The sequence below is a fragment of the Phoxinus phoxinus genome, assembly GCF_949152265.1.
Source record: "Phoxinus phoxinus genome assembly, chromosome: 22".
In the NCBI taxonomy this organism is placed as follows: Eukaryota; Metazoa; Chordata; class Actinopteri; order Cypriniformes; family Leuciscidae; genus Phoxinus; species Phoxinus phoxinus.
In genome coordinates this window covers 1,243,814-1,269,678 of record NC_136897.1, presented here as the reverse complement: position 1 = coordinate 1,269,678, position 25,865 = coordinate 1,243,814, and the positions used below count along the sequence as shown (strand labels likewise).

The following is a 25,865-nucleotide window of genomic DNA, read 5'->3' as shown; positions in this document are numbered from 1 at the left end:
CAGATGAAAACTGTAGCGATGTAACCCGATGTGACCTTGCTCTCGCTTGAAGTGTTCCCACATTACGTCCTTGACTCTGAGAGTATTGGACCTGGACAGTCCTTGGATCATAAGTTACCCGAGCCGTGGGGACCCTGGTTACTGATCAACCCTCCGCTTGTTCTTGCAGGTTCTTGAGAATTATGAGCGAGAAGGTTTCCAGTTCCTAGCGAAGGTCTTCAACTCTTCCCATTCGTTCCTGGAGGATCTGACCGGCTTAACGTTACTCCATCAGGAGACACAGGCAGCCGAGGTTAGACTTTACTGTGTGTGTGTGTGTGTGTGTGTTACTTCATCAGGAGACACAGGCAGCCGAGGTTAGACTTTACTGTGTTTGTGTGTGTGTGTGTGTGTGTGTGTGTGTTACTCCACCAGGAGACACAGGCAGCCGAGGTTAGACTTTACTGTGTGTGTGTGTGTGTGTGTGTGTGTGTGTGTGTGTGTGTGTGTGTGTGTGTGTGTTTGTGTGTGTGTGTGTGTGTGTTTGTGTGTGTGTGTGTGTTACTCCATCAGGAGACACAGGCAGCCGAGGTTAGACTTTACTGTGTGTGTGTGTGTGTGTGTGTGTGTTACTTCATCAGGAGACACAGGCAGCCGAGGTTAGACTTTACTGTGTGTGTGTGTGTGTGTGTGTGTGTGTGTGTGTGTGTGTGTGTGTGTTACTCCACCAGGAGACACAGGCAGCCGAGGTTAGACTTTACTGTGTGTGTGTGTGTGTGTGTGTGTGTGTGTGTGTGTGTGTTTGTGTGTGTGTGTGTGTGTGTTTGTGTGTGTGTGTGTGTGTTACTCCATCAGGAGACACAGGCAGCCGAGGTTAGACTTTACTGTGTGTGTGTGTGTGTGTGTGTGTGTGTGTGTGTGTGTGTGTGTGTGTTACTCCACCAGGAGACACAGGCAGCCGAGGTTAGGCTTTACTGTGTGTGTGTGTGTGTGTGTGTGTGTGTGTGTTACTCCACCAGGAGACACAGGCAGCCGAGGTTAGACTTTACTGTGTGTGTGTGTGTGTGTGTGTGTGTGTGTGTGTGTGTGTGTGTGTGTGTGTTACTCCACCAGGAGACACAGGCAGCCGAGGTTAGGCTTTACTGTGTGTGTGTGTGTGTGTGTGTGTGTGTGTGTTACTCCACCAGGAGACACAGGCAGCCGAGGTTAGACTTTACTGTGTGTGTGTGTGTGTGTGTGTGTTACTCCACCAGGAGACACAGGCAGCCGAGGTTAGGCTTTACTGTGTGTGTGTGTGTGTGTGTGTGTGTTACTCCATCAGTAATACAATATAATTATTGTATTCTGAAAGAAAAACATGCATCACCAGGTTCAACTGAATATATTGATGTGGTGTTAGTATTTAATAATTATTTGTCTTTGATTTATTACATAATTTGTCTCATGTTCTTTGTTTAAAATTTGTATGAAAAAGTCTTAAAAGTCTTAAAAGTTCCCTTAAGCTTGCACACTAAAGTGATGTTTGAAACTTTAACAATTGCAACACAGACGTCATTTAGAATAAAACCCAAATGCTACATTTCTTATTCCTCCCGTTACGAAAAATACCCACAATGCAGTCTGTTCTTGCTATTCCTGGCTCCTGTCCCAAAACTGCACTCCTACTTGCTCTGGAGATCATGCGTTTTAAAAATATCCCCGTGTGCGGCTGATCCAGGGTCAGTTCCTCTCAGACCCCGCTGCTCTCAGTCGTGCGGGCCGGACTGACCCAGGACCAGTGTTGGGATTCTGGGAACGCTCGCTCGTCGGGACTCTCCAGTGACAAACACCGAGTCTGGGACTGTGGGAAAGTCCCACATCAGCGGTTCTGGGCGGTTGAGAGGCGCAAACCCAAAATGAGAGGATGTGCTGTTGCATTGCCCACGCTTATTGTCTGAACCTTCAGATTCATGTCGATGTGCTGTGCTGTGCTGTAACGTGTGTGTGTGTGTGTTGCCTCGGGACTGACGGCCCGCTGTGAGATGAGTGGAAATGGACCACCTCTAGTCTGGAAGTGGTGGTTCTGTGTGGGGAACAGCACATCTCTCATTACTTCTGGACTGTTTGGTTTCCGTCGGATACTTTGTGAAAACTAGTGTGTATAATCGTCTTTTCTGTGTTTGCTTTGCCATTTTCCATGAATACGGTGCGATTGTGTCCCGTTAGTTGTTGTGTTTTCAACATTAGAGGCAGAAATCATATTTTTCTGGTTTGATACATTTCATCTATCAAGTTAATCTAGCATGCAAACATAAAATATCTGTATAACAGCAACATCCCCACTGAACATGTGGGATTTAGAGCTTTATGAATGTATCTTGAACTTAAAATCATACGTGAACATCATAATGCAATGTTTAACCCTTTATATTGCCCACAGCCATTACATATTTAAAACAGTAATATCCTATACTAAACCTGAACTAATCTTGACAAACTATATATCATTTGAAAGCTTACAATCTCTAGTTTACATATTTGGTGACTTTTGGTGATTTTCAAAATAAATGACAGAATGCAACAAGAATATGTTCATATTCTATATTAAAAAGGTAATATGATAATAAAAGGTGTCCTATAAAATGCAGAACTGACTTTGAAACGATTTACACGCAGAAATAATTACAATGAAATAGCAAGTAACACATTGACTTTTGAGATTTTGATTTTGAATAATATCTTGTAAAATATATTTAAAAATAATATTTTTGACACCATGTGAAAAACGGGATTATTTGCACTGCAAATTTTTTTTTTCTATTTCAGAAATATTGTTTCTGTCTTGTTTTCCAGCACAAATATTTTATTTTGTTTTTTATTTATCGAAAAATATCGAATCATTCTTAAATCAAGATACATTTACTGGAGAAGAACAAGGACTGAAGTGAGTTTATGCTTAACATAAGATCAAATATTTGGCAAAAATGAACGTGATTCTAAAGGAAAACATTGGCAGATATTTGTTATTATTTTAAGCAAAAACTCGCTTGATTATGATATATTTTTCAGTAAACAAGACTTAATATCTTCAGTCGTTTTGCTTCTCCAGTAAATATATCTTGATTTAATAATGTTTAGATCGTTGTACTGATTCATAATCACTTATTTTTGAATAGGAAAGATTGATTAACATCATATAATTAGGGAAAAATGGGAAAATTGGAATCAGAATCAGTTGTTTATTAATCCAAACCATAACATCAAATCTGCCTCCGTCATACACACTGTTTTTTTTTTACTAAACGGCAAAAATCATGGCTATGACATCACAACCATGAGCTCATTAACATCAGCAATATTCAGCAGCTTGGCTCCTCCCACTGAATTACACCTACACAGAGTTTAGCCAATCACATCAGAGGTCATTTAAATACTAAAGTCTTAAAGGGACAATTCACCCAAATCATGATGTCATCGTCCATTCTCAAAATAACTTATTTTATGTTCCACACGAGGAAGAAGGTCATACAAGTTTGGAATAACACGAGTAAAGGTTGACCATCTTAATGTGTCCCTTTAACCCCTTAACCGCCGGCGGGCCCACAGCCATTACATAATTCAAACAGTAATATCCTATACTAAACCTAAACTAATCTTGACAAACTATATATCATTTGAAAGCTTACAATCTCTAGTTTACATATTCGGTGACTGATTTTCAAAATAAATGACAGAGGAGCCGTAATTTATCAATTTGCAACAAGAATATGTTCATACTCCTAAGGTGTGTTCAGACCTTTATTTTGAAATAGTGATGAACATGAAAAATCATGAAAGAATGGTAGAAACCTCAGTTTGTTTTCATGCCAAGAGTTCAAAAGATAGCATCCGTTCAATTCTTTTAGAAATTAAGGTCTGGAAATGTTTTAAAAATAAAGAAAACAATAATAGATTCAGCATTAGTGATGTGGCGGCGAGCTATAATGCACATACGTGATCTTCTGTGTTTCTTAGAGGTTTAATTCATTTCAAAATCTGCCAAACTTCCAACACTACTTCTGAATAGGATGTGTACTTCATAAATTGTATGAAAATTGTAAAAATAATGGTTCAGACTCAAACCACATATGGAGATGGAGGCGCCCTTATATGGGCAGTGATGTCCACTAGTGGAGAAGTGTGGTACTGCGCCCAAACTACATCTCACTGAACGCTCATTTACTGAGATATCAACCTAACATTTGAACACAACTTGTTCCGATTTTTGGCTTTGATTTTTTTTTTTGCATTTTTAAAGTCCTCCAGGTTTTGAAAATATATATTTTATATAAAATATGAATAATAAAAATATTTACATTGTACATTTTCATAAACTCAAACTTCTATAACTTTTTCTCTGTTTAACTTCCTTAATTTATTTCACTTCTACAAAAATCTGTCATATATTTTCTTTAAAACAAGACCTTACATCTATATTCCAAAGCATTCTTGAATTACAAACATTTAAGTTCGGACTGTGCATTTTCATGTCTATTAGAAAAAGCGGCCCTTAAGGGGTTAAACACCCACATTTAACATAATTTGGACATTTCTACAGCATCTTTGCTGAAAATTTATTTTCATGTGTAATTATTCTTATACGTATTTAATGTTTATAACTAGAAAACACACAAAACAATCAGAATTTAGACTTTAAATTTAGGCAACGGTTGCAAATGGAAAATAAAAACATTCAGGGCCGTGGTTTGAACTCTATTCATGGAAATTACCGTTTATTTTGGGATTTAACATGCTTTATTTAGTTATAAGAGCACGGTACGAGTGTGTCAGTGAAGTTGCATAATAATGTGCTGTTGTTCTGCTGATGTTGTGAAACTCGATGGATATAAACAACTTCATCCGATCAAACATCACACACTTGGCTGATGAGGAAATCTGCGCTCAGAACATGAAGCTAACTATGAAGACCATCAAACCGTGCTCATAATTCTGCAGTTCGGATCTGTTGACAGTGTGTGTGTCCTTTAAAGACTTGGATATAGTCATAACCTCTAGAGAAAACCACTGGAGTCTTTACGAAGCTTTAATTAGGCTGCAGGAATGAGTTTATAAGCATGTTTACATCTGATAATCAAGAGTTCACTGCATTCACAACACATTCTGCTTCCGCAATAGACTTTACTCTGTAACGAGATGTTCACTAAATAAAAACGCAGGCCGACATTTGTGAACAGAGGGCGTTTCTGAACACAATTAACCAGAAGAATTTGGATTATCGGTTTATATACTAGTGTTTATGTCAAAGTTTACGGAGAAATTAATGTTGTCTTTCCGTTTTAATCCGCTGTAATCTGTAATATATAATATAATTCTGTCATGTATTCACCCTCATGTTGTCCCAAACCCGTAAGACTTTAATGCTTCAAAACATTCATAAAGAGATCGTAAAATACATGTCCAGGCTTTTAGTCGACTTAACCTTGACTGCATGAAAACAGGGGAATAACTAAAATATCATAAAGAACTAAATATCATAAAAACTTTAAAAGTACATTTGACTAAGAAAAAATAGCTGACAAAATGAACTCTAGAGTAAAATGGCTGATGGTCCTACACTGCTGCATGTTTCTCTCTATCTGTCATAATATTTGGACACTCGACACACACACACACACACACACACACACACACACACACACACACACACACACTCGTCTGCTTAAGGTGTAGTTTGGGACGCAGTTTTTGGGGGTCTTCCACTAATGCACTGAAGTGTGTGTGTGTGTGTGTGTGTGTGTGTGTGTGTGTGTGTGTGTGTGTGTGTGTGTGTGTGTGTGTGTGTGTGTGTGTGTGTGTGTGTGAGTGTGTGTGAGTGTGTGTGTGTGAGTGTGTGTGTGTGTGTGTGTGTGTGTGTGTGTGTGTGTGTGTGTGTGTGTGTGTGTGTGTGTGTGTGTGTGTGTGAAGAGCAGCTCAACATGGCTTTCTCATCTAGACCCTGTGTGGTCTGACTCTCTGTCACGCAGAAACACATTTTAAACTCTTTCTGGTTTGCTCACGTACATTAGTGTTGATCATCTGACCTCTGCCTCGACTGCAGACCGTCTGTGTCGTCTGTAAATAGTGTTGTGTGTTTTCTTTCTGTTTGTGTTCGATTGGAATACGATCTGCGACTGCAAACGCTCATTTCTTGGACTGGGCAAATGTCTTTAGTCCATTTATGTATGTTTCATCTTTACTGTTATTGTGAAGCGTCCTTGAGCTTGGGAAAGGCAGTGTATAAATTAAACATATTTTTATTATTATTATTCTTTAACTGCACGATGGGAAAGAGACGTGTGAAGATCAGAGCTCAAGCGATATACGTGTATAGATCACATATTCTGCTTTTCTCCATGTTCATCTGTGCTAGTGTGTAGTGTTGCGGTTTGATCATGTACAGCTCCAGTTCTTCTCTATATCTGTGTGTGTTTCTGAACTCCTGAAACGCCTCCGCTGTAGTCTTGAGTTTCTTCCGGGAACGAACACGTCACAATATTTTTTAAAAGTTTGAGTTTTTGTCTCCCAAAAGAAAGAAGTGATTCTGAAGTGAAACGAGTCGTCAGTAATTCAGTCTCACTTCATCCTGAAACTATGTAGGTTTGTAACTCATTTGCATAATGCCAGCCTCTGGTGTTGATTGGCTGAGCAGCGTCTCTTAGCTCTGCCCTCAAACACTGTAGTGTATCTGAGACTGGAAGAGTTCGGCTCGTGTTGTTCGTGTGGAGAAGACGCTGTTTTCTGAGATTGATACGGTAAAACCCACGCCATCCTTACTGTTCGTATCACTGTGATCAAGAGCTGAGATTCAGATATGATAATGAGCGTTTCTGACCAATCAGAGCAGAGCAGCTCTCAGAGAGGCGGGGCTTAGAGAGACTGAATCTTCATATGAAGCGTTTCAGAGACTGAGAGAAAAGAGCTGACGCTGGAGATCATGAGGACATTACTGTGTTGTTGAGCTTGATGAATGTGAACCTGTTGGAGGAGATGCCAAAACAACATTAGGAACATTACAAAATAGCATTATAGTGTACACTTTAGTTTTTGCAAAGAGTTAAGTCCGGAATCTTTCATCAAAATGTTATAACTTGCTTCATCTCTGAAATGACTTTCTTTTTCGGTTGAGCAAACTGTGGTGTTGAAGAGCTTATGTAGGTTGCTCTAAACTCATGTAACTCAAATTAGATCTGGACACACAATCTGGCTGAGAAGCAAAGTCATTTGTGCGAACACACAACACGCCGAGTCTTCATCTCCTCCTCCATGTCGACGAGTCCTGTTCCCGTCATCGCTCTTCCTCAAGTTTGGTAAATGATCCGGTTATCTGCGGTCAGAGCTGGTGATGTATGGACACTCGAGTCCTCCTGACGCTCCACACAATGGCTCTCTGTGTTTCTCACACACTTTCACATTCACTGCCCTTCATTTCTGGTGCCATCCATCACCGTGGATGATAAAGATGGCATTGTGTGTTTCCAGTTCCTCTGCCGGCGTTATGATGAGCCAAACAAACCTGTCAGACGCGCCGCTCCAGCAAACACCATTTATCCTCAAGAACATCGAGCAAAAGTGCCAAACCGAACATTGAGAAAGCGTTGTTTTCAGTAAAACTTTATTTTAAAGTGTATTTTATTACATGTTACAAGTACTTACTACAGTAATAACAGTAAATTATGCATAATTACAAACACCTAACCCCATAGTGAGTGTGTTGTTAACTAATATTAATCTAATATTACAATAGTACTCAGTACTTGCGGAAAACGCATTCGGGATCGTGGAATCAAGTCATAAAAAAGTTGTTTACAGTAAAAAAGAAAAAAGTTGTTTACAGTAAAAAAGAAAAAAGTTGTTTACAGTAAAAAAGAAAAAAGTTGTTTACAGTAAAAAAGAAAAAAGTTGTTTACAGTAAAAAAGAAAAAAGTTGTTTACAGTAAAAAAGAAAAAAGTTGTTTACAGTATAACGTGGAATGTCACAGAGTTTTTGTATGAATAAAATAAAAGTAGATCTGCACACTCAATCAAGAAATGGAGATATGGGCGAGTGTGTGTGAATATAATAATAATAATAAACCGTAAACAAACTGTTATGCGTGACCTTGTTTGCCACAACATGAAAGGAATTGGTCAAATTTGATTTGATTGCATTTTAAAAGATTAATTAAATTCACTGTAAAACATGATTGTCGAAGTTGTAACTAAAAAAAGAATATTGTATATATATATATATATATATATTTCTTCAAAACGTGTAATTCGATGTGACTTGTCGTTTGTGAACTTTACTAGCAATCAAAACTGTTACTACACCAATTTGTTTTTCAGTGTTAAAGTTTTTTGCTTATGGTTTTGATACAATTTTGATATAAAATTTGTATTAAATCATAAAACACACTTTTAAAAAACAGTAAAAATAAATATTTTAACAATAATAAATGATTAAATTAATGTTTTATGAATTCAAAAGATTGGACATTTTTTTTGATTGTTAAAATTTGATGAAGCCATTAAAATGTAAATGTTCAACAGAATTTTGTGGAAAAAATCTAATGGATTTCATAGAGTCCTAACCGTACAAACAATTAGTTTGAAAAACTGAACTAACTTCATTAGCAGGTAAATTCACTCCAACACAACCTATATGTTGGAGATTAATCATAACATACACAAGATATTATAATAATGTGTCAATAAGATTGTGTAACTTGCTGAAAATATGCCATTGCCATTACAAATCAGCAAGTGATGCTTGAAGTAATGTCCTGAAGCGTGTCTAAAATACAGAAGATCAGGGAGTTCAGCACATGGTGTTAGTAAATGTGTTATATATTTGATACCTGTTTAATAAATGTTAAGTAAAAAAATTTAAGTATTTGCTCACACAATTTTATAATTTTGCACATTATAAAGTGATATTCCTGTTGACGAGACAGGAGAAACTGGAAAAATGAGAATATGGTGCGAAAGTTCATTTATTTCTGTAATTCAACTTAAAAGGTGAAACTAATAGACTCATTATTATATAAACTTGCATGCCTTTGTTTGTTATAATTTTGATGATTATGGCTTACAGTTTATGAAAACCTTTTCACAATATTCTTATTTTGAATTTGGGGTTTAATAAGCTGTATAACCATCAAAATTATAACAAATAAAGGCTTAAAATATCTCACTTTGCATGTAATGAGTTTATATAATATATTAGTGTCACCTTTTAAGTTGAATTACTGAAATAAATGTACTTTTGCACCATATTCTCATTTTTCCAGTTTCTCCTGTATGTCGTTAAAGAGTCACATTTATATGGACTATAATTCCTGAATGTGATGAACATAAATAAACTGTAGAAGTGAGCCGATCGTCTGCAATGCTGTACGGGTGACAGGTATTCTTTAATGTAGTTGTTTTCAGACTTGTACAAGGATTGATGTCGTGTCAGAGATGTTGACGGAGACGTCCATCATCCGGAGTCTTCTCAGATGTTAATAATAGGTCGGCTGGATGTTAAGGCTCTGTTTCAAAACCTAGCGAATTATCAAAGACACACTCCTGATGCTGTCGGTCACGCTGCCTTCTAAACTTTGTATAGAAAAAAAAAGATCTATCATAACTGACAATTTCCTTTAAAGAGGCCATATTAGTCCCTTTTACACTCTTGCTGTAGTTCAGGCTCGACTAGAACAGGTTCTCCTGCTTGAATGTTGATTATTCTCCTCATATTCTCCATTGTTGCGGCTCCTCTCTTCCCAGTCTGTCAGTAACGCTCTGTTTACTTCCTGTCTCTATGAAGCCCCTCCTTCTGAAAAGCACACTGTGCTCTGATTGGTCGGCTGGAGCGGTGTGTTGTGATTGGTCGAGCGCTTCGAGTGTGTTTGGGAAATGTCCCTCCCCTTACCATAACCGCCAGTTTAACACACTGCTAACTAACTCAACCAGGCCCCGCCCCTTTATTCTGTGCATTAATTATTATAATGAGGAAGAAATTCAGGAGTTCAGGAACACACACTGATATAGAGAAGAACTGGAGCTGTACATGATCACACAGCAACACTACACACTGAAGAGAGATGAAGATGGACACGAGCAGAATAGATCCTCTTTAATACGATGCTTTAATAAGACACGCTCATGCCTTTACGAGTCCATCAAACAACTGTTGAGTCGGATCCGTCGACACACACTGTAGATCTACCGTCTCCTGTTAGTGTCACTTGCGCTGCCTGACACATGTACAGTATAGCCTTCTCTGTCAGCGCTGAGGGCTTTACATGTGATAAATGCAGATTTCAGAACTGGAGACACGCATCCAAACTTTAATCGAGGACAGTAAGAGTGCGAGGGCTTCAGAAACTGCTTTGGAAACACTTTATTCGCTCTTTAAACACAGAGCTTCAGTTTCAGCGGCGAGATCAAACTAGACGGACATTTAGGAGATACGGTATACAGTCGTAACACTTATTACACAGCATTACAACACATAACTAATTATGGAGATTACAGATATTGAGATTAAACTGTTTTTGTATCTTATAATCCAACAGTGAACAAAACAATAGTCACAAAATGGCCGCCGCTGTGTTTGTATGAAACGAGCAGTGTTGGGGAAAGTTACTTTTAAAAGTAATGCATTACAATATTGCGTTACTCCGTAAAAAAGTGACTAATTGCATTACTTAGTTACTTTTGTAGAAAAGTAATGCGTTACGTTACTTTTGCGTTACTTTTTTCCCACCTGGGCTGGGCTTGTTTTTTTATAACACAAAAGTTATATTTTTGGGCAAATGTAAAGAGCCTTTCACACCAAAAGTGAAATAATAATCCTCAGGCTGAAGGACATGTGTACAGTAGAGGAAAGCACACCTTTATATCTATCTATAGTCATTTCTGCTTATTTACTGAATCATCGAAGGTCAGAAGCAATACATTGGTCAATAAAGTGAGATTAAATGCATAAAAAATTATGTTTAATTTAACATATTTAGTTATTGGAGGTTTGCATAGTATTCTGATTCTTTATTTCACTGATTTTATTCATTTTGAGGAATATTTAAAAAAAAATTGTGCAAGTGAGATGAGTAGATGCTCACATTTAGTCTAGAACTACAATAAACATCATGTTCACACACACACACACACACAACGCACTTAGATTAGTCTCAACATGAGGACAGGAGAGCTGTCAGTCAATAAATGGGAGAACAAAGTAACTTGTGTTACTTATTTGAAAAAGTACATTTTAAAAGTAATGCGTTACTTTACTAGTTACTTGAAAAAGTAATCTGATTACATAACTCAAGTTACTTGTAATGCATTTCCCCCAACACTGGAAACGAGACGAGAGAGAGCGAGTCCACGATACTGGATGGCATAATTAAATAAGTACACAAAATATTGATTTGACTGAGTTTTAATATTTTATTAGCTCACTACAGGAAGAATAGCTGTTCCTCGCGAGTGTGTATCGCTGCTGACCCGCATGAGCCTGTGTTTCTGTGTTCAGAGGTTGTTATTGAGGAATAATGACCCGATTGACCAATCAGAATCAAGCATGAGTCATGAACAAGTTAGCATTATTCCAGCCTTTAGAAACCCGTATTGTCCGAGCACTATTGCCCAGCTCTGAGCCGTTTCTCAGAAGTGTTGTTTAGCTGTGTGTGTGTTGTTACGATCACATCAGCGCTCGAGTGTAAAGCCAGCTGTGTTATGTTTACAACCACGCTTAGTTAAACATATGTGTCTTTCATCAAGAGGCTTAAACCTCCTAAACTTCCTTACAAGCGAGTACATGGCTTCTCATTCATGGATTTACTGTCTGCGGGCCAATGTTTAGATTATTCTGTTTCTGCTCTCGGATCCGGGTTTGAGCTTGATCTGATGTCGAGTGTGGAGAAACTACACTAATATAACCTAATAGAACTTGAAGTCTACTCTATAGTGTACAATGCAATTGCAAGCATAAAACGCTTCAGTACTTAAGAATAAAAACAGTTTTAGTGGGTTTAAATTAAGGAGATCAGTTTGATGCTAATGCTGAATGAAAACATGGATGTTGATGTGACTGGATCTGTGTTTCTTGGATTAGAAAGCACTGGAAACCTAAAATGTAGGTTTATCCTAAAATGAGACATGAATCTTCTGTAAGATATCCACAAAATGATGTCTTATGAGCAGGTAATATGCCTGTAAACACAAACAAGTTGGCAGAACTAAAAAAAATTGAGGCAACTGATTGCCTTTACATTTTTTAAGTTAAGAAATTCAAAGTTTAAGTAAGCAGGACTAGCAGATTTTATTTTGTACTTATTAGGGCTGTCAAACAATTAATCGTGATTAATCGCATCCAACATAAAAGTTTGTGTTTACATAATATATGTGTGTGTACTGTGTATAATTATTTATATATATAAAAACACACACAATCATGTATACATTTAAGAAAAATTGGTTATATTTATATATAATATAAATTATATAAATGCAAATATTTCTTAAATTTATACATGAATTTGTGTGTATTTATACATAATTATACACAGTACACACACATATATTATGCAAACACAAACTTTTATTTTGGATGCGATTAATCATGATTAATCGTTTGACAGCCCTAGTACTTATACATTTTAATTGTTCTTAACTTTAAATGCTTGAGTACACTAATTCATACAATTAACTTAAAACTTTCATGTAATCTCAATGTGAACACTTTTATTAGTATAAACTTAGCTAGATTTAACAAGCTAATCCGCTAACATACTAATGTATTAACATATTAGCAATAGTGTGTTATACAGAAGCACTTGCTGTATTAGAGCAACAATATAAAGTTATTATTCACTCTCAGATCAAGATCATGCTCCACTCGTCACCATGATCATAACTATCCTAATACCAACATTAACATTAATTATTCTAAATTAGCATAACAAAACATTAATCACGACTAAATCTCCCACTTAACATTAGTCTTGCACACAAAAAAACATTATATTACACTTAATTTTAGCATTTACTCTTCTGTTCGAGTGCCATCGGCAAAGCATGCTGGGAAATAGACATACCAGCTGTTCCAGTTAAACTTAAGTTCGTATAAATTAAAAGAAATAACTTCATAAAACTCAAAATAATTAAACAAGTTCAGTTTACTTACAATATATAAGTTCTGTGAACTTGAAAGAAAAAGAAAGTGCTAAATTCTCATAAAAAATGTATTTGACTGAACTAATGAGTTTAATTCAAGTTTGTCCCACTCAAACCAGTGAGTTATGTTGAGCGTTCGGGTTTACAGTGAGCCGCTGCTACGTTGACTAGTTGAAATCAAACTGTATTTGGCATAATGAACGGTTTCTCTTCAGTCGTGTGTCGTTCAGGATGAATCTGCTGGTTTGCTGATGGATGATTCTGCAGAAACACGAGTGACCCGCTCGGGCCTGATGTGTATATAACACTAGAGCTGCCATTAAAGATTGATCGCCTCCTATAGCGCGCGGCGATCACATTACAGTCGTTCTCTAGTGTGAGCGAATGTGTTTCCAAAACATGCAATTAGGGGTGTAGCGGTACACAAGTCACGGTTCGAGACGAGTTCGGAACAACAGGGAAAAGCAACAAATCTCCAATCCTAGGATTCTTTCATTTATTAAAAAAAAATAATTATAATAATAATGCAAATGACAGTTTCTTCCACCTATAGTGCCATATAGTCCCCATGAGGTACTGTACAGTACAGCCTACTTTAGTACAAAAAAAAAAAAATTATTACTCTAATTGATAGGTTGGCCAATGTTGTGCAGTAAAATGGAGCGGCTGTTTTCAAACTTATTGGATTATTTAACATGTTGCGCTGTCATTTTGCGTGTGAGAGTTCATTAACATTCGTGATAATGGTGGATGTACAAAGTTCAATAATACGATTTTTTGTGAAATCACAGAAAGATGAGCGAGAAGAAAAATAGCTTTCCATGAGGAGACACGTGAGTTTTCCCTTTTCCACGACACGCATATTTCATCACTGGACATTAGTGAGATTTCCACGACACAAATCCTCAGTGCAAATGATTATAACAGTGGAAACAACTTTAAATACTCAAACTTTAAATCCTCAAACTTTAAATCCTCAAACTTTAAATCCTCAAACTTTAAAATACTCAAACTTTAAAATCCTCAAACTTTAAATCCTCAAACTTTAAATCCTCAAACTTTAAATCCTCAAACTTTAAATCCTCAAACTTTAAAATACTCAAACTTTAAATACTCAAACTTTAAATACTCAAACTTAAAATACTCAAACTTTAAATACTCAAACTTTAAATACTCAAACTTTAAATACTCAAACTTTAAAATCCTCAAACTTAAAATACTCAAACTTTAAATACTCAAACTTTAAATACTCAAACTTTAAATACTCAAACTTTAAAATCCTCAAACTTTAAATACTCAAACTTTAAATCCTCAAACTTTAAATACTCAAACTTTAAATCCTCAAACTTTAAATACTCAAACTTTAAATACTCAAACTTAAAATCCTCAAACTTTAAAATCCTCAAACTTAAAATACTCAAACTTTAAATACTCAAACTTTAAATACTCAAACTTTAAAATCCTCAAACTTAAAATCCTCAAACTTTAAAATCCTCAAACTTAAAATCCTCAAACTTAAAATCCTCAAACTTAAAATCCTCAAACTTTAAAATACTCAAACTTTAAAATACTCAAACTTAAAATCCTCAAACTTAAAATCACTCAAACTTTAAAATACTCAAACTTAAAATCCTCAAACTTTAAAATCCTCAAACTTAAAATCCTCAAACTTTAAAATACTCAAACTTTAAATCCTCAAACTTTAAAATCCTCAAACTTTAAAATCCTCAAACTTAAAATACTCAAACTTTAAATCCTCAAACTTAAAATCCTCAAACTTAAAATTCTCAAACTTAAAATCCTCAAACTTAAAATCCTTTAAAAAAAATAAGATAAGAGTAAGATATCATTCAAACCTGTAAAGGGTATTTTTATGTGTGTACACTCACAATGGAAACAAAAAACATTGTGCATAAAGATAAATAAAGATGTCCTTTGCATGAAGTGTGTGGAGCGTCACACGAGTGAAACTCAGCGGTTAGTCGTGCCGTCGAGCTGTTGTGCTTCTGAACTCTTGTATTGGGTCGGTGTGTAGAGCATCTTTCTTCTATTGTGCCGGTTAGCAAACACTGTCGCATTACCGTCTGACTGTTTTCTGGAAAAAACGTTCTTCTCCAATCCCTCATGATCTGGCTCCAGAAAGCTGTTGTTCCAGGGTTTCAAAGCTGATCACTGTTAGTCGGGATCAAACTTCTGAGCCGTAGAAATGAAGCGGTGATTGAGGCCTACAATAATCCGGATACATTTAAAAATGGCGCTTTCGGTTTAAAAACGTTCTCCGTCCACACTAGCGTTTTCAGACGTTTGGAAAATAATAATAATAATGAATGAAGCTAGAATAAAAGCAGAGGCTCTTCTCTTTCTTTTGATATATTGACTATTTACATGTTCAATACAATATTGTGGGGGCCATGAAATTATGTAAACTGCAACTATGCAACTTAAAAACAAACACTGGAAGGGAAAGAGTTAATCTGCTCTTCCGGATGTAAACACATCTAGTTTGCTCTATTGCCCTGACATGACAACAAACATTTGTGAAACTTTGTGCAAAGAAAGAAGTTCCAATTTCTGTTTCCAGTAGTATAGCGTCACTTTCCAACAAGCATCTTTATATTGGTCAACACAGCAAGTTCTTGTGTTCAGAGTTTAACCCAATCATGGCCCCGTCTACATTAATCCGGATACATTTGAAAATGTTTTCATTAATAAAAGCGCCGTCTCAGTGTGTACAGAAGACAAAAGTGTGTGAGTGTGTGCGAGTGGTTGTGAGGCGATGAGCGCTGATAGCTGCTGATCTGCAGTGTTCTGGCAGAAAGTTGTGTGTTATCTCTTCTCACGGGTCCAGATGGAGACCGGCTGATCCTGGCACCGGTCGACAGAAGCGTAATCTCTGAAGCCTTTCGGGAACACATCACTGTTTCTAATCGTCCAGCGCATGGGAGCGACAGATAGCATCGGCCCCATGTTGGGGTTTTCCTCTGTTTCCAGGCTAGCTTCAGATAAAGGTAAAGGTTTTAAACCGTGACTGTTTCATTATCTCTGCCTATTGTGGGTTGTCATTGCAAACGGCATATTATGTGTTGTTGTCAGCCCATGTAATGATTTAGAAGAAGAATACACACCGTCCACAAATGATTGCTCGTGTGAAGTCCTGCGGTGTGATTAGCCTTTAGCGAGTGCACTCGGTGATTAGCGGTGTTTGCTAACGCAAGGCTCGCTGTTACTGTCAGTGATGGTCAGAGGATTACACATTGTGGAGACGTTTACATCACAAAAATGTCCTGTTTAAAAAAGTAGCTTGAACAGTTTTTTTTCAGTAGGAGTCAGCTATTTTGATTAAATATATTAATTCTAACTAAGTTGTTTTATTGACCTTACTTAGATACTCAAGTATTTGTTAAACACTTGTCCAAATGTTGTCCCAACTATCCAAACTATTTTACGTTGAACAATGTTTTGCAAGTTCCCAGCATGCATTATCGCTTATTTTTATTTATTTTTACGTATTTTTACGGGAAATATGTTAGTTTATTTTTTAAAGGCAAATGATGCCCATATCATGTAGTTGGCTTTGGAAATCAAACATAAAGTTAAAACATGTGTTTTTTAGCTCCTTGTATTGCTAAATTCTAATCATTTGTATTTGCTTTGACATGAATTAGAAAAGTCAATAAAAACGGTTACATGTTAGATGAACTGAAGTTGTTAGTTGAGTCAACTTAACAGATTAATTATAATATATTGACATTTTTATTTATTTAAGGTGCGCTCACATTTACCATTCTTCGTTGAATTGTTGCTGGTGAAATGCAGTCATTTTAACAGGAATCCATGAGATCGGGAATTTCGCATAATGGTGCGTTCAGATAGCGTCACGAATAGCGCGTCAGGCGCGAGTGATTTCAATGTTAAGTCAATGCAAAGACGCGTTACGCTCCTGCGGCGCGAATGAGGCGTAGAGTGTGGCGCGGTAGACGCGAATGCCGCGAATTGAGCGTCGCGCGCGAATGATTTTATGTAGTGCTTTTTGTGCATTCACGCGTTTGACGCGAATTCGCGTCTGCCGCCCGAGTTGAAAAATCGAAACTCCTGCGTCAATTTGCGCCGCGTTAACCAATCAGGAGCCTGTTTGCTTCACGTGGCATAAATGACGTAGGATTATGATCGCTCTGATGCTTCACTTTCTGATCACTTTTTGTTCGAAAATCGATTGCACAATCGATCGGACCAACCAACACAAGTTTCGAAAATGAAAATAGCGAATTGATTTTAACGGCTTTCAGGACGCAGAATGAGCGGCGCTGGCCGCTGGGTTCAGCGTTGCGCTTCAGATACAACGCGATTTGCGCGATTGAACTTTGACCGCGGCGTGCGCACCGCTTGGTCGACCCAGCAACAAAACGTCTCGCGCTATCTGTAGCCTATTGAACCGCACAGTCCAATGGCAGAGATCTGACCAATTGTTGGTGTGTTTTGGAGGTAAAAACAAAAGAGCTGCTTTTACAAAACAGAATGTCTCGCAAGCCATTGAAATGAATGGGTCTCATAGCGCCGCGAATGCCGTGCCCTGTCTGAGCGGCGCTTTCTCTCAGAGCGCGTCCAGCTAACCCTAACCCATCAGAAGTATTGTGCGTCTCAAGCGCCCTCTTTACGCTCGTCCTGATGCCTGTTAGTTGTCTGTGGATTTGCCTATATTTGGCGTTGAAAATGGAAACGTCTTTAGACATGGAAAATCAATCTTACAATCGAATCAATGAACACTTATGTCTCGAAAATCGAAAAGGATTTTTTCACAAAAGTGACAGTTCTAGCGACGATGATCCCTACGCCACCGTTCTGCTCTCCAGAGCGCTGACTCTCTCGATAAATGATCTATCAACATCACACATCTTGTGAAAAGATGGGTTTCGAAACTTTAAATTTCGCTTCAAACTCATGTTTTTACACGCGTCAATTTCGCTCTTGTCGTGCGAATGGACACAAAGTGGTCAAGCTTATAACTAGACGCAGGCAGGCGCAAATTTGGCGCGCTATTCGCGTGCGGCGTGAACGCACAGTCAGAGTAAAATATTTCCCAAATGCAGATTTCTCAGCAGGTCCAAGTGGTCAAGTTTTTAAATACCTCCGTTTTCACAGTCCACACTACAGCGAGAAAACTGCGGTTTCAAATGGATCCACTTTGTGTGTGTGTGTGTGTGTGTGTGTGTGTGTGTGTGTGTGTGTGTGTGTGGATGGAAGGCCAAAGCGGAGAGAAAAGATGCGTTTCAAACAGTGTGTTAGTGTGGACGAGGCCTGAGTCTGATGCAAACTTTGGAAATGTTTTGCCTTGTGTAAAAATGTCAGATTCCTGTCAAGACGCCGCAGGATTTCTTCACGCGTGACGACACACTCGTTCTCCTCTCTGAACGCAGCGCCGGGGAGAATCGTCACCGCGCAGAGCTTTAGCGTTCCTGAGCCACTGGAGCCGTTGTGTTCCTCAGTGCCTCACACACACACACACACACACACACATCAGGAGTGTGCAGACGAGTGTGTGTGAGAGCCGGCTCGCCTCTCGTTCTGCGGTTACGGGTTATTCTCTGGAACAAGAGCGTGTGTTTGATCTCCTCTAAAACCTCCTCTCTGGTTTCAAATGATTTGCCCTCAAAGTCTTCCAGTCTTTCTCATTAAAGTATCTTTCCTCCAATCCTGGCTTTAAGGAGTGTGTGCGTGCGTGCGTGCATCTGTGTGTGTGTGTGTGTGAGCGCGTCTGTGTGTGTGCGTCTGTGTGTGTGCGTCTGTGTGTGTGTGCGTGCGTGCATGTGTGTGTGTGTGTGTCTGTGTGTGTGTGCGTCTGTGTGTGTGTGTGTGCGTTTCTGTGTATGTGTGTGTGTGTGCGTCTGTGGGTGTGTGTGCGTTTCTGTGTGTGTGTGTGTTTGTGCGTTTATTTCTGTGTCGGTGTCTGTGTGTGTGTCGGTGTCTGTGTGTGTGTCGGTGTCTGTGTGTGTGTGTGTGTGTGTGTGTGTGTGTGTGTGTGTGTGTGTGTGTGTGTGTGTGTCTGTGTGTGTCTGTGTGCGTGCGTGCGTGCGTGTGTGTATGTGTGTGTGTGAGTGACCACACTTCAGTGGCTGGTAATTAAACGAGGCAGGTTTGTGTTTGCACACACACACTCGCCCTGTGTCGGGTTTCTATCGTTTGATTATCACCCTCGACTCAAACACACTCAGAGATGCTGTGAGAAACTCACCTGCACCTGCACACACACACACACACACACACACACACACACACACGTGGACGTATATCATGTGTGCGTGTTTCGACCTGCTCCACCTCCAGGTACGACACACACTTCTGAAACACACCTGGCCTCCTCAAACCACACGTTACTCCGAGGGATTCCTGGAGCGAGTTCTGCGGATCCATTGATCATCTGCACTCTTGCGTTGGATATCATGTGTGATGTTTGCTCAGTTTCCATCCATTTCTATGCAAATTTTAAGATATTGCATAAAAAGTTGTGCATAAATTCTAAAAATGTGCATTAAATCAAACTTATGAGCTCAGATGAGGTGGACACTTTTTTTTTTTATCCGATAAGACGACATGCACATAAACTACGATGGAAACACATTCACCGAATAAATCCCTTGATGCCTCAGCGTCGGCTGTGATTGGATAACTGGAGTAACCAGCGGACCAATGGCATCGCAGCGTCTCTAATGTTGGTTTGGTGTTTCTGAAAGTCAAAGTGTGTGATCAGAATGATGTGGTGTAACTCCCTCAGAAGCGTCTCACACACACGAGTGTGTTCCCGAACACCAGCATCCGAACGCTAGAGAACACGACAGCGTTTACTGTGTTTCTCTGACGCTCGACACACACTCGTTCATGATGGAGGGAGAAGAGCCCGATGGCACCTAGCCTGGTCCTACTGGTCGTTACATCTCATCTGTACAGAGAGTCTGGCCTCTCTCCATTAACTTCCTTGTAGACTGGGACTCTGTTGAAGTTTAAAACTCTGGATCTGCCGTAACCAATCGTTAACGATTGGTCGTGACGAAACTTCAACTCAAACTAGCGCTTGACATCAACGTCGTCGTTCTCAGACACTCCCTCTGTTCGCTGATTGGACCAGTAAAAAATGGGCCGGAGAAAACCCACAAATACACCGCAAAACCCAGACGACGTACTGAAGGAACATGAATATTGAGCGGCAGTGCGCCGGAGGGCGGAGCCAGGCTAACGAAAACTGTGCTTTACTCGCGCAAGTGTTTTATTTGCACGCTAGATCAATTCTGAATTTGGATGGAAAGCAGCTTCTGTTACTTTTGCGTATACTTAGGATTATTAAACTCGGCATGGATGAAGGAACATCACCTGCAGCTCAACCTGGCAAAGACTGAGCTTCTCGTCCTCCCTGCCAACCCGTCTCTACAACACGACTTCACTATCCAGCTAGACTCAACTTTAATCACCCCATCAAGGTCGGTCAGAAACCTTGGAGTAACATTTGATGAGCATCTGACCTTCACAGACCACATCACAAAGACAGCTCAGCTCGATCATGCAGGTTTGCACTGCACAACATCAGGAAGATCAGGCCCTTCCTAACTGAGCATGCAACACAACTTCTCGCCCAGGCCTTGGTTATCTCTAGGCTTGATTACTGCAATGCTCTTCTGGCTAGTCTTCCATCATGTGCAACTAAACCTCTACAAATGATCCAGAATGCTGCAGCCCGTCTTGTCTTCAACGAGCCCAAAAGGGCCCACGTCACTCCTCTGTTCACCTCTCTGCACTGGCTACCACTCGCTGCTCGCATCAAGTTCAAGGCATTGACGCTCGCTTACAGATCGACCACAGGCTCAGCTCCCTCCTACTTTCACTCGCTCCTACGAGTCTACATCCCTACCAGAAGCCTGCGATCGGTCAATGAGCGACGACTCGTGGTACCATCACAGAGAGCCACAAAATCACTCTCCAGAACATTCTCATTCACGGTTCCTTGCTGGTGGAATGATCTCCCTACCCTCGTCCGGAATGCAGAATCCCTGACCACATTCAAAAGACAACTGAAAACTCATCTCTTCCGTGAGCACTTGACATAAAAAAAAATATATATAAAAAAAAAAAACTCTCTTTAACCCTCCCTCCCTTGTTTTTTGGCTTATGCTACTCTGAGCAATGCCTGAACTTTGTATTTTGAGCACTTCTTGCGTTATTTTTGCCTCTTCACGATGACTCGCTTGCTGTAGTCCTCAGTTGTAAGTCGCTTTGGATAAAAGCGTCTGCTAAATGACTAAATGTAAATGTAAATGTAAACTGAGGTGTGTACAGTGTTGGGAAAGTTCACTTTCTTCATGAACTAGTTCAAAGTTCAGTTCACAAATTTTAAAATGAACTAGTTCAGTTCATAGTTCTTTTTTTTCATGTTGCTGCGAGCTATTATTTTTCTAAATGATTGCCACAGTCCATATACTGTAGAACCACAGCAGTTATTTGATCAGTTTTAACACTGGATCTGTGCGTCAGATGTTCCCGTCCTCACCGACCCCGTCACAAAACTCGTTTAAATGATCGTGTGACGCCTACATGCTGCTTTCTGTTCTGATTTTAGTGATGAGTCGTTCAGGAATCCATTCATTGCGTCGGTCACGTGACGAATGAATGAAAGACTCGGAAGGTAAAGTAATTATTTATGTTCCCTGTAAATGATTTTTGACGGCATTATAATGATTTAATAATTCAGAATATGATCAAGATTGCGTGAGTGGATGTGTTCGGGGAATTTGCCAGTTTATAGTTTTTAAAGCCCCTTAAATGAACGAAATGACTCGGAAAAAAGATTTGTTCATTTTGATGAACGAGATCGAACAGGAGAGTCGGTGGACACTGGCGGCTGGTGTTGCCAGATTGGGTGTTTTCCCGCTACATATTAAGGCGTTTACGGCGTGTTTTAACCGGTTTTTGCCTGGAACGCTCTATAGAAATCTGGCACCCTATTGAACGAAGTTAAACTGAGAGAGTCGACACCAGAATGAACGAGTTCACAGTAACGTTCATCAGGCAGTAATACACGTTCAGTTCACGTTCGCCCAAAATATGAACGCGTTCAGGCACAACACTGGGTGTGTAAAGAACAAAGTAAAGTTAGTGATGCACGATATTTCGGCCACTGTATCGGTATCGGCCAATATAAGATCATTTTTAATGTTAGCGTTATCGGCCCGATAAAAAAATGTGCCGATAAATAATGTATTATTCCTTCAGCTGAGACTCTTCAGATGTTTATCATGATGGGTTTGGTTTCATTAAAGTATGAGGAGAACATCATCATAATTGTGTGTTTGGGACGTGGATTTTAATGATGAGACTTTTGTTTTTGTAATCAGGCTCTCAAAAAATATATACAAATTTGGATTTAGATTTATCGGCCAATATATCGGTTATCGGCTTTCAAATTGAAAGAATTATCGGTATCGGCCTAAATTTTCATATCTGTGCATCCCTCCCTTTTCTCTCCAGAAGTCACAAGCAATACAAGTGTGAAGTGTTGTGAGTTGTGTACGCACACACACGCTTGTAAATGTTGTTGCGTCTCCACTATCCTGATATTGCTGTCGTTGCTCCATCCTTTTCTTTCTGGCTGTCCGTGCATAATGTGTTTATGTGCTGAAGTTGGCACTTATTTAACTGTTCACATACCCCAGTGCATGCTTACTAACCAAAGTATACTTCAGGCTGAACTCGTTCCACATCGTTTGTGCTACAGAAATAAAGCTGATAATCTTCGCTGCTGTACTTCTCAAATCTCATGTTCGCACACATCATGATGTCAAATGTCATTGAATCTCCTGTGTTGTAACTGTAACTGTATTGGCACTACAGGGTTTTCAGTGACTTCAGTTTGGGTGTGTGGTTCAATATTTGGTTGAAATATTTTGCATGAGTTGTATGGACAATTTTTAATTGTATTATAATTTTTTTTTTAATACAGCCCCTTGTAGGACTGCACGATTAAGTCGAGACACGGCAGGCAAAAACATCGGGGGTTTTTTCACTGGTCAATTTTGAGATTTTGGGCTATTTGTCTTCAATAACATCTTCTTTCAGACTTGTGGTGAAAAAAAGTCCAAAATACACATTTAGGTCTTTATTTTACACTTTGTTTGCGTCTGTAGATTTCTCAGAAATTCAACAAAAGTTGTCGTTATAAATCATCCGCTGCTCCGCGATCTCTGTCTTCTTCCTTTAATCTCACACCGCTGGAAAGCTCTCTCTCTCCTGTACAATGCTGTCGGATCCAAATATGGTCATTTCCTTTTAATCAGCAAGTACAATGGGCATTTAACTCTAAAAGCGAAATCTAACCATGATTGGTTCAGATGCATCACGTGACGCGCTCTGACACTCAGATGTGTGTTTTTGACTGTTTTCTGCTCCGTTAAAGGCCATAAATGCTGTTTATAAGTTTTGATGTGATTTAGGTGGTTTGTATTGTTGCTGATGATTTGATGAGATATCGTGTCAGTAAATAGTTGTTTTCACTAAAAAAGTATGAATTTTTACATTACAAATCTTTAAATGCCTTTTCTCAAAATGAGTTTTTTGTCATTCTCCAGTGACACATCTCAGCCGATGTACACCAAACTCTCCAGTTACACACTTAGCAGTATTCTGAAGATATGTTCAGAGGGATTTGTTAATAAATCATTCCTGGCCTGATTTATGTGACATTTTATTAAAAAAAATATGGCGAAAATCGATTTTTTAAGGCTATGGACAGTATATTTAGATTTCCTAGGTCATGAAAGCATATCTCCTGAAATCCCTCTGATCATCTTCTTTCATCTTGTGTGTAATCAAAATGAAAAAAGAATTTTGCACCTGGCTTTATCATATGTTCAGATCTATCTACCGAAAATATATGCAAAATTGCGCATATTTAATGAGAAAATGCCTAATTTGCATAATTAAACATTCAAATTTCAAAAACATGTAATACATTTTTTTTATGAACTTGTGTAAGTAATCAACTGAGGAAGATTCATGGTGATATCTATTATTTTAAAATTGTACCCTATTCACCTGTAGTGTCTCGCCTTAATCAAAATAAAACCGGGATTGTGCTATGGCGTCGTGTGATGATCAACTGGCAAATGCTGCGATTTAACTAAATAAAAACTGTGTTCATTTCCAGCTTGTGATCCACTGGTGTTTGCAGCATCTCGATTCACTGTAAACACAAGCTCATATCTGCATGTACTGTGACTTATATATTATTCGGGTTTCTAGTGCACAGCGTTGGAACCCTATTGTAATTCTTCAATGTTCAATCAGCATTCTCCCCTAAAAGTGATCGTGCAGACAAACCGCAAGTCGTAGAGACTTGAACCTTTGTGGACTCGTAGTACTCACACCGTCTACACCGTCACCAAGGCCCGCCCCGAACGGCCTGACGGGGGCGCTACAGCGCTCAAAAATACAGAACAGATCATAACTCCTAAACCGTCAGGCGTAGACTCAAGGAAACATGAAAACGGCTATAACTACTTCACCGATACTCCGATTGACTTTAAAATTGGCATGCCGTGTCTTTGTCCAAACTGCCATGATTGTCTATGAGTACATTGATCTATCTCAAAAAATATGTCCTCCAATGAATTACTGTTAACTGTCAAAAAACTTTAAATCCATATATTTCCTATGAATCATTTCCTGTATTGGCTGTAAACGGTTATTTCCATCTATGATTGAGATGGGAACAGGTTTGCTAAATAAAACATATATTTTTACGCATGTTCTTAAAGTCCTTAATCCGCTTGAACCTGCTATTTGCTGCTCGCAGCTATATTTATTATTATTATTTTTGTCATAATGATGTATAATCACAAATTGTTTGGCCAAATTGTGAAGCCGTACAAACAAAAACAGCAGAACTGTATCTTTTTTTATTTTTTTATTGCTTATTAAATCACAGTGGCAGTTTTAATCATAACAATCAGTTCTCCAAACTCATGCAGCCGTACCTCGTGTTTATCATTGCCTGAAACATTTGATTGTGTGCTCATCTGAAAGATGTAAGATTGAGTAAATAAGGAGAGAACTTTCACTTCTAGATGAATGTTTTCTTTAGGCAAACTACCATTTTCTCCTTCCTCTGGGACGAAAAGCGTTTCCCTTGAAATGTGGGTCAGGAAATGTGTCACAGAAGGAGATAGAGCCAGCATGGGGCCTTCATTCATTCATTCATTCATTCATTCATTCATTCATTCATTCATTCATTCATTCATTCATTCATTCATTCAACCATCAATCGCAGGACAAACAGCCCACAGCTGGCGCTCGCTACGCCACCACACCCTCGAGACACGCTGTGTTTTGCTAGCTGGTGTTTGTGTGAATCCGCTTGACGGAAAGAGAGCCAGAAACACTCACTAGGTTCAGGAGGTGTGTGTGTGTGTGTGTGTGTGTGTGTGTGTGTGAGTGTGAGTGTGAGTGTGTGTGTGTGTTTTAGGCTGAAGTGAGTGACTCATTCTCCTGAGGGAGTGTAGAGATGTAGAAATTAGTTTTGGAGCTGGCGATGGGAGGAGTTTCTCATATGGGAAAAACCCTGAAGCTCGCCTGTGAAATTTCCCCTTCCACGTCAACCAGTGAGGAGAAACCTCTATCACTCTTCTGCTGTCTGAAACCAGTGAGGAGAGAAACATCTATCACTCTTCTGCTGTCTGAAACCAGTG

General features: G+C 38.9%; 1 protein-coding gene across 5 annotated transcripts in view; it reads left to right on the top strand.

Annotated features, from left to right (window-relative positions):
* atg7 (ATG7 autophagy related 7 homolog) overlaps window positions 1–25,865 on the top strand; it is a 123,147-nt gene that overhangs the window by 77,072 nt on the left and 20,210 nt on the right. For all 5 annotated transcript variants that reach the window (XR_013795893.1, XR_013795894.1, XR_013795895.1 and 2 more), the window contains exon 19: window positions 170–292. Coding sequence is in view for 1 of the 5 variants with exons in the window: in XM_079597525.1 (XP_079453651.1) it covers window positions 170–292 (123 nt within the window). In the remaining 4 variants the exon portion in view is untranslated. The remainder of the gene's footprint in view (window positions 1–169; window positions 293–25,865) is intronic.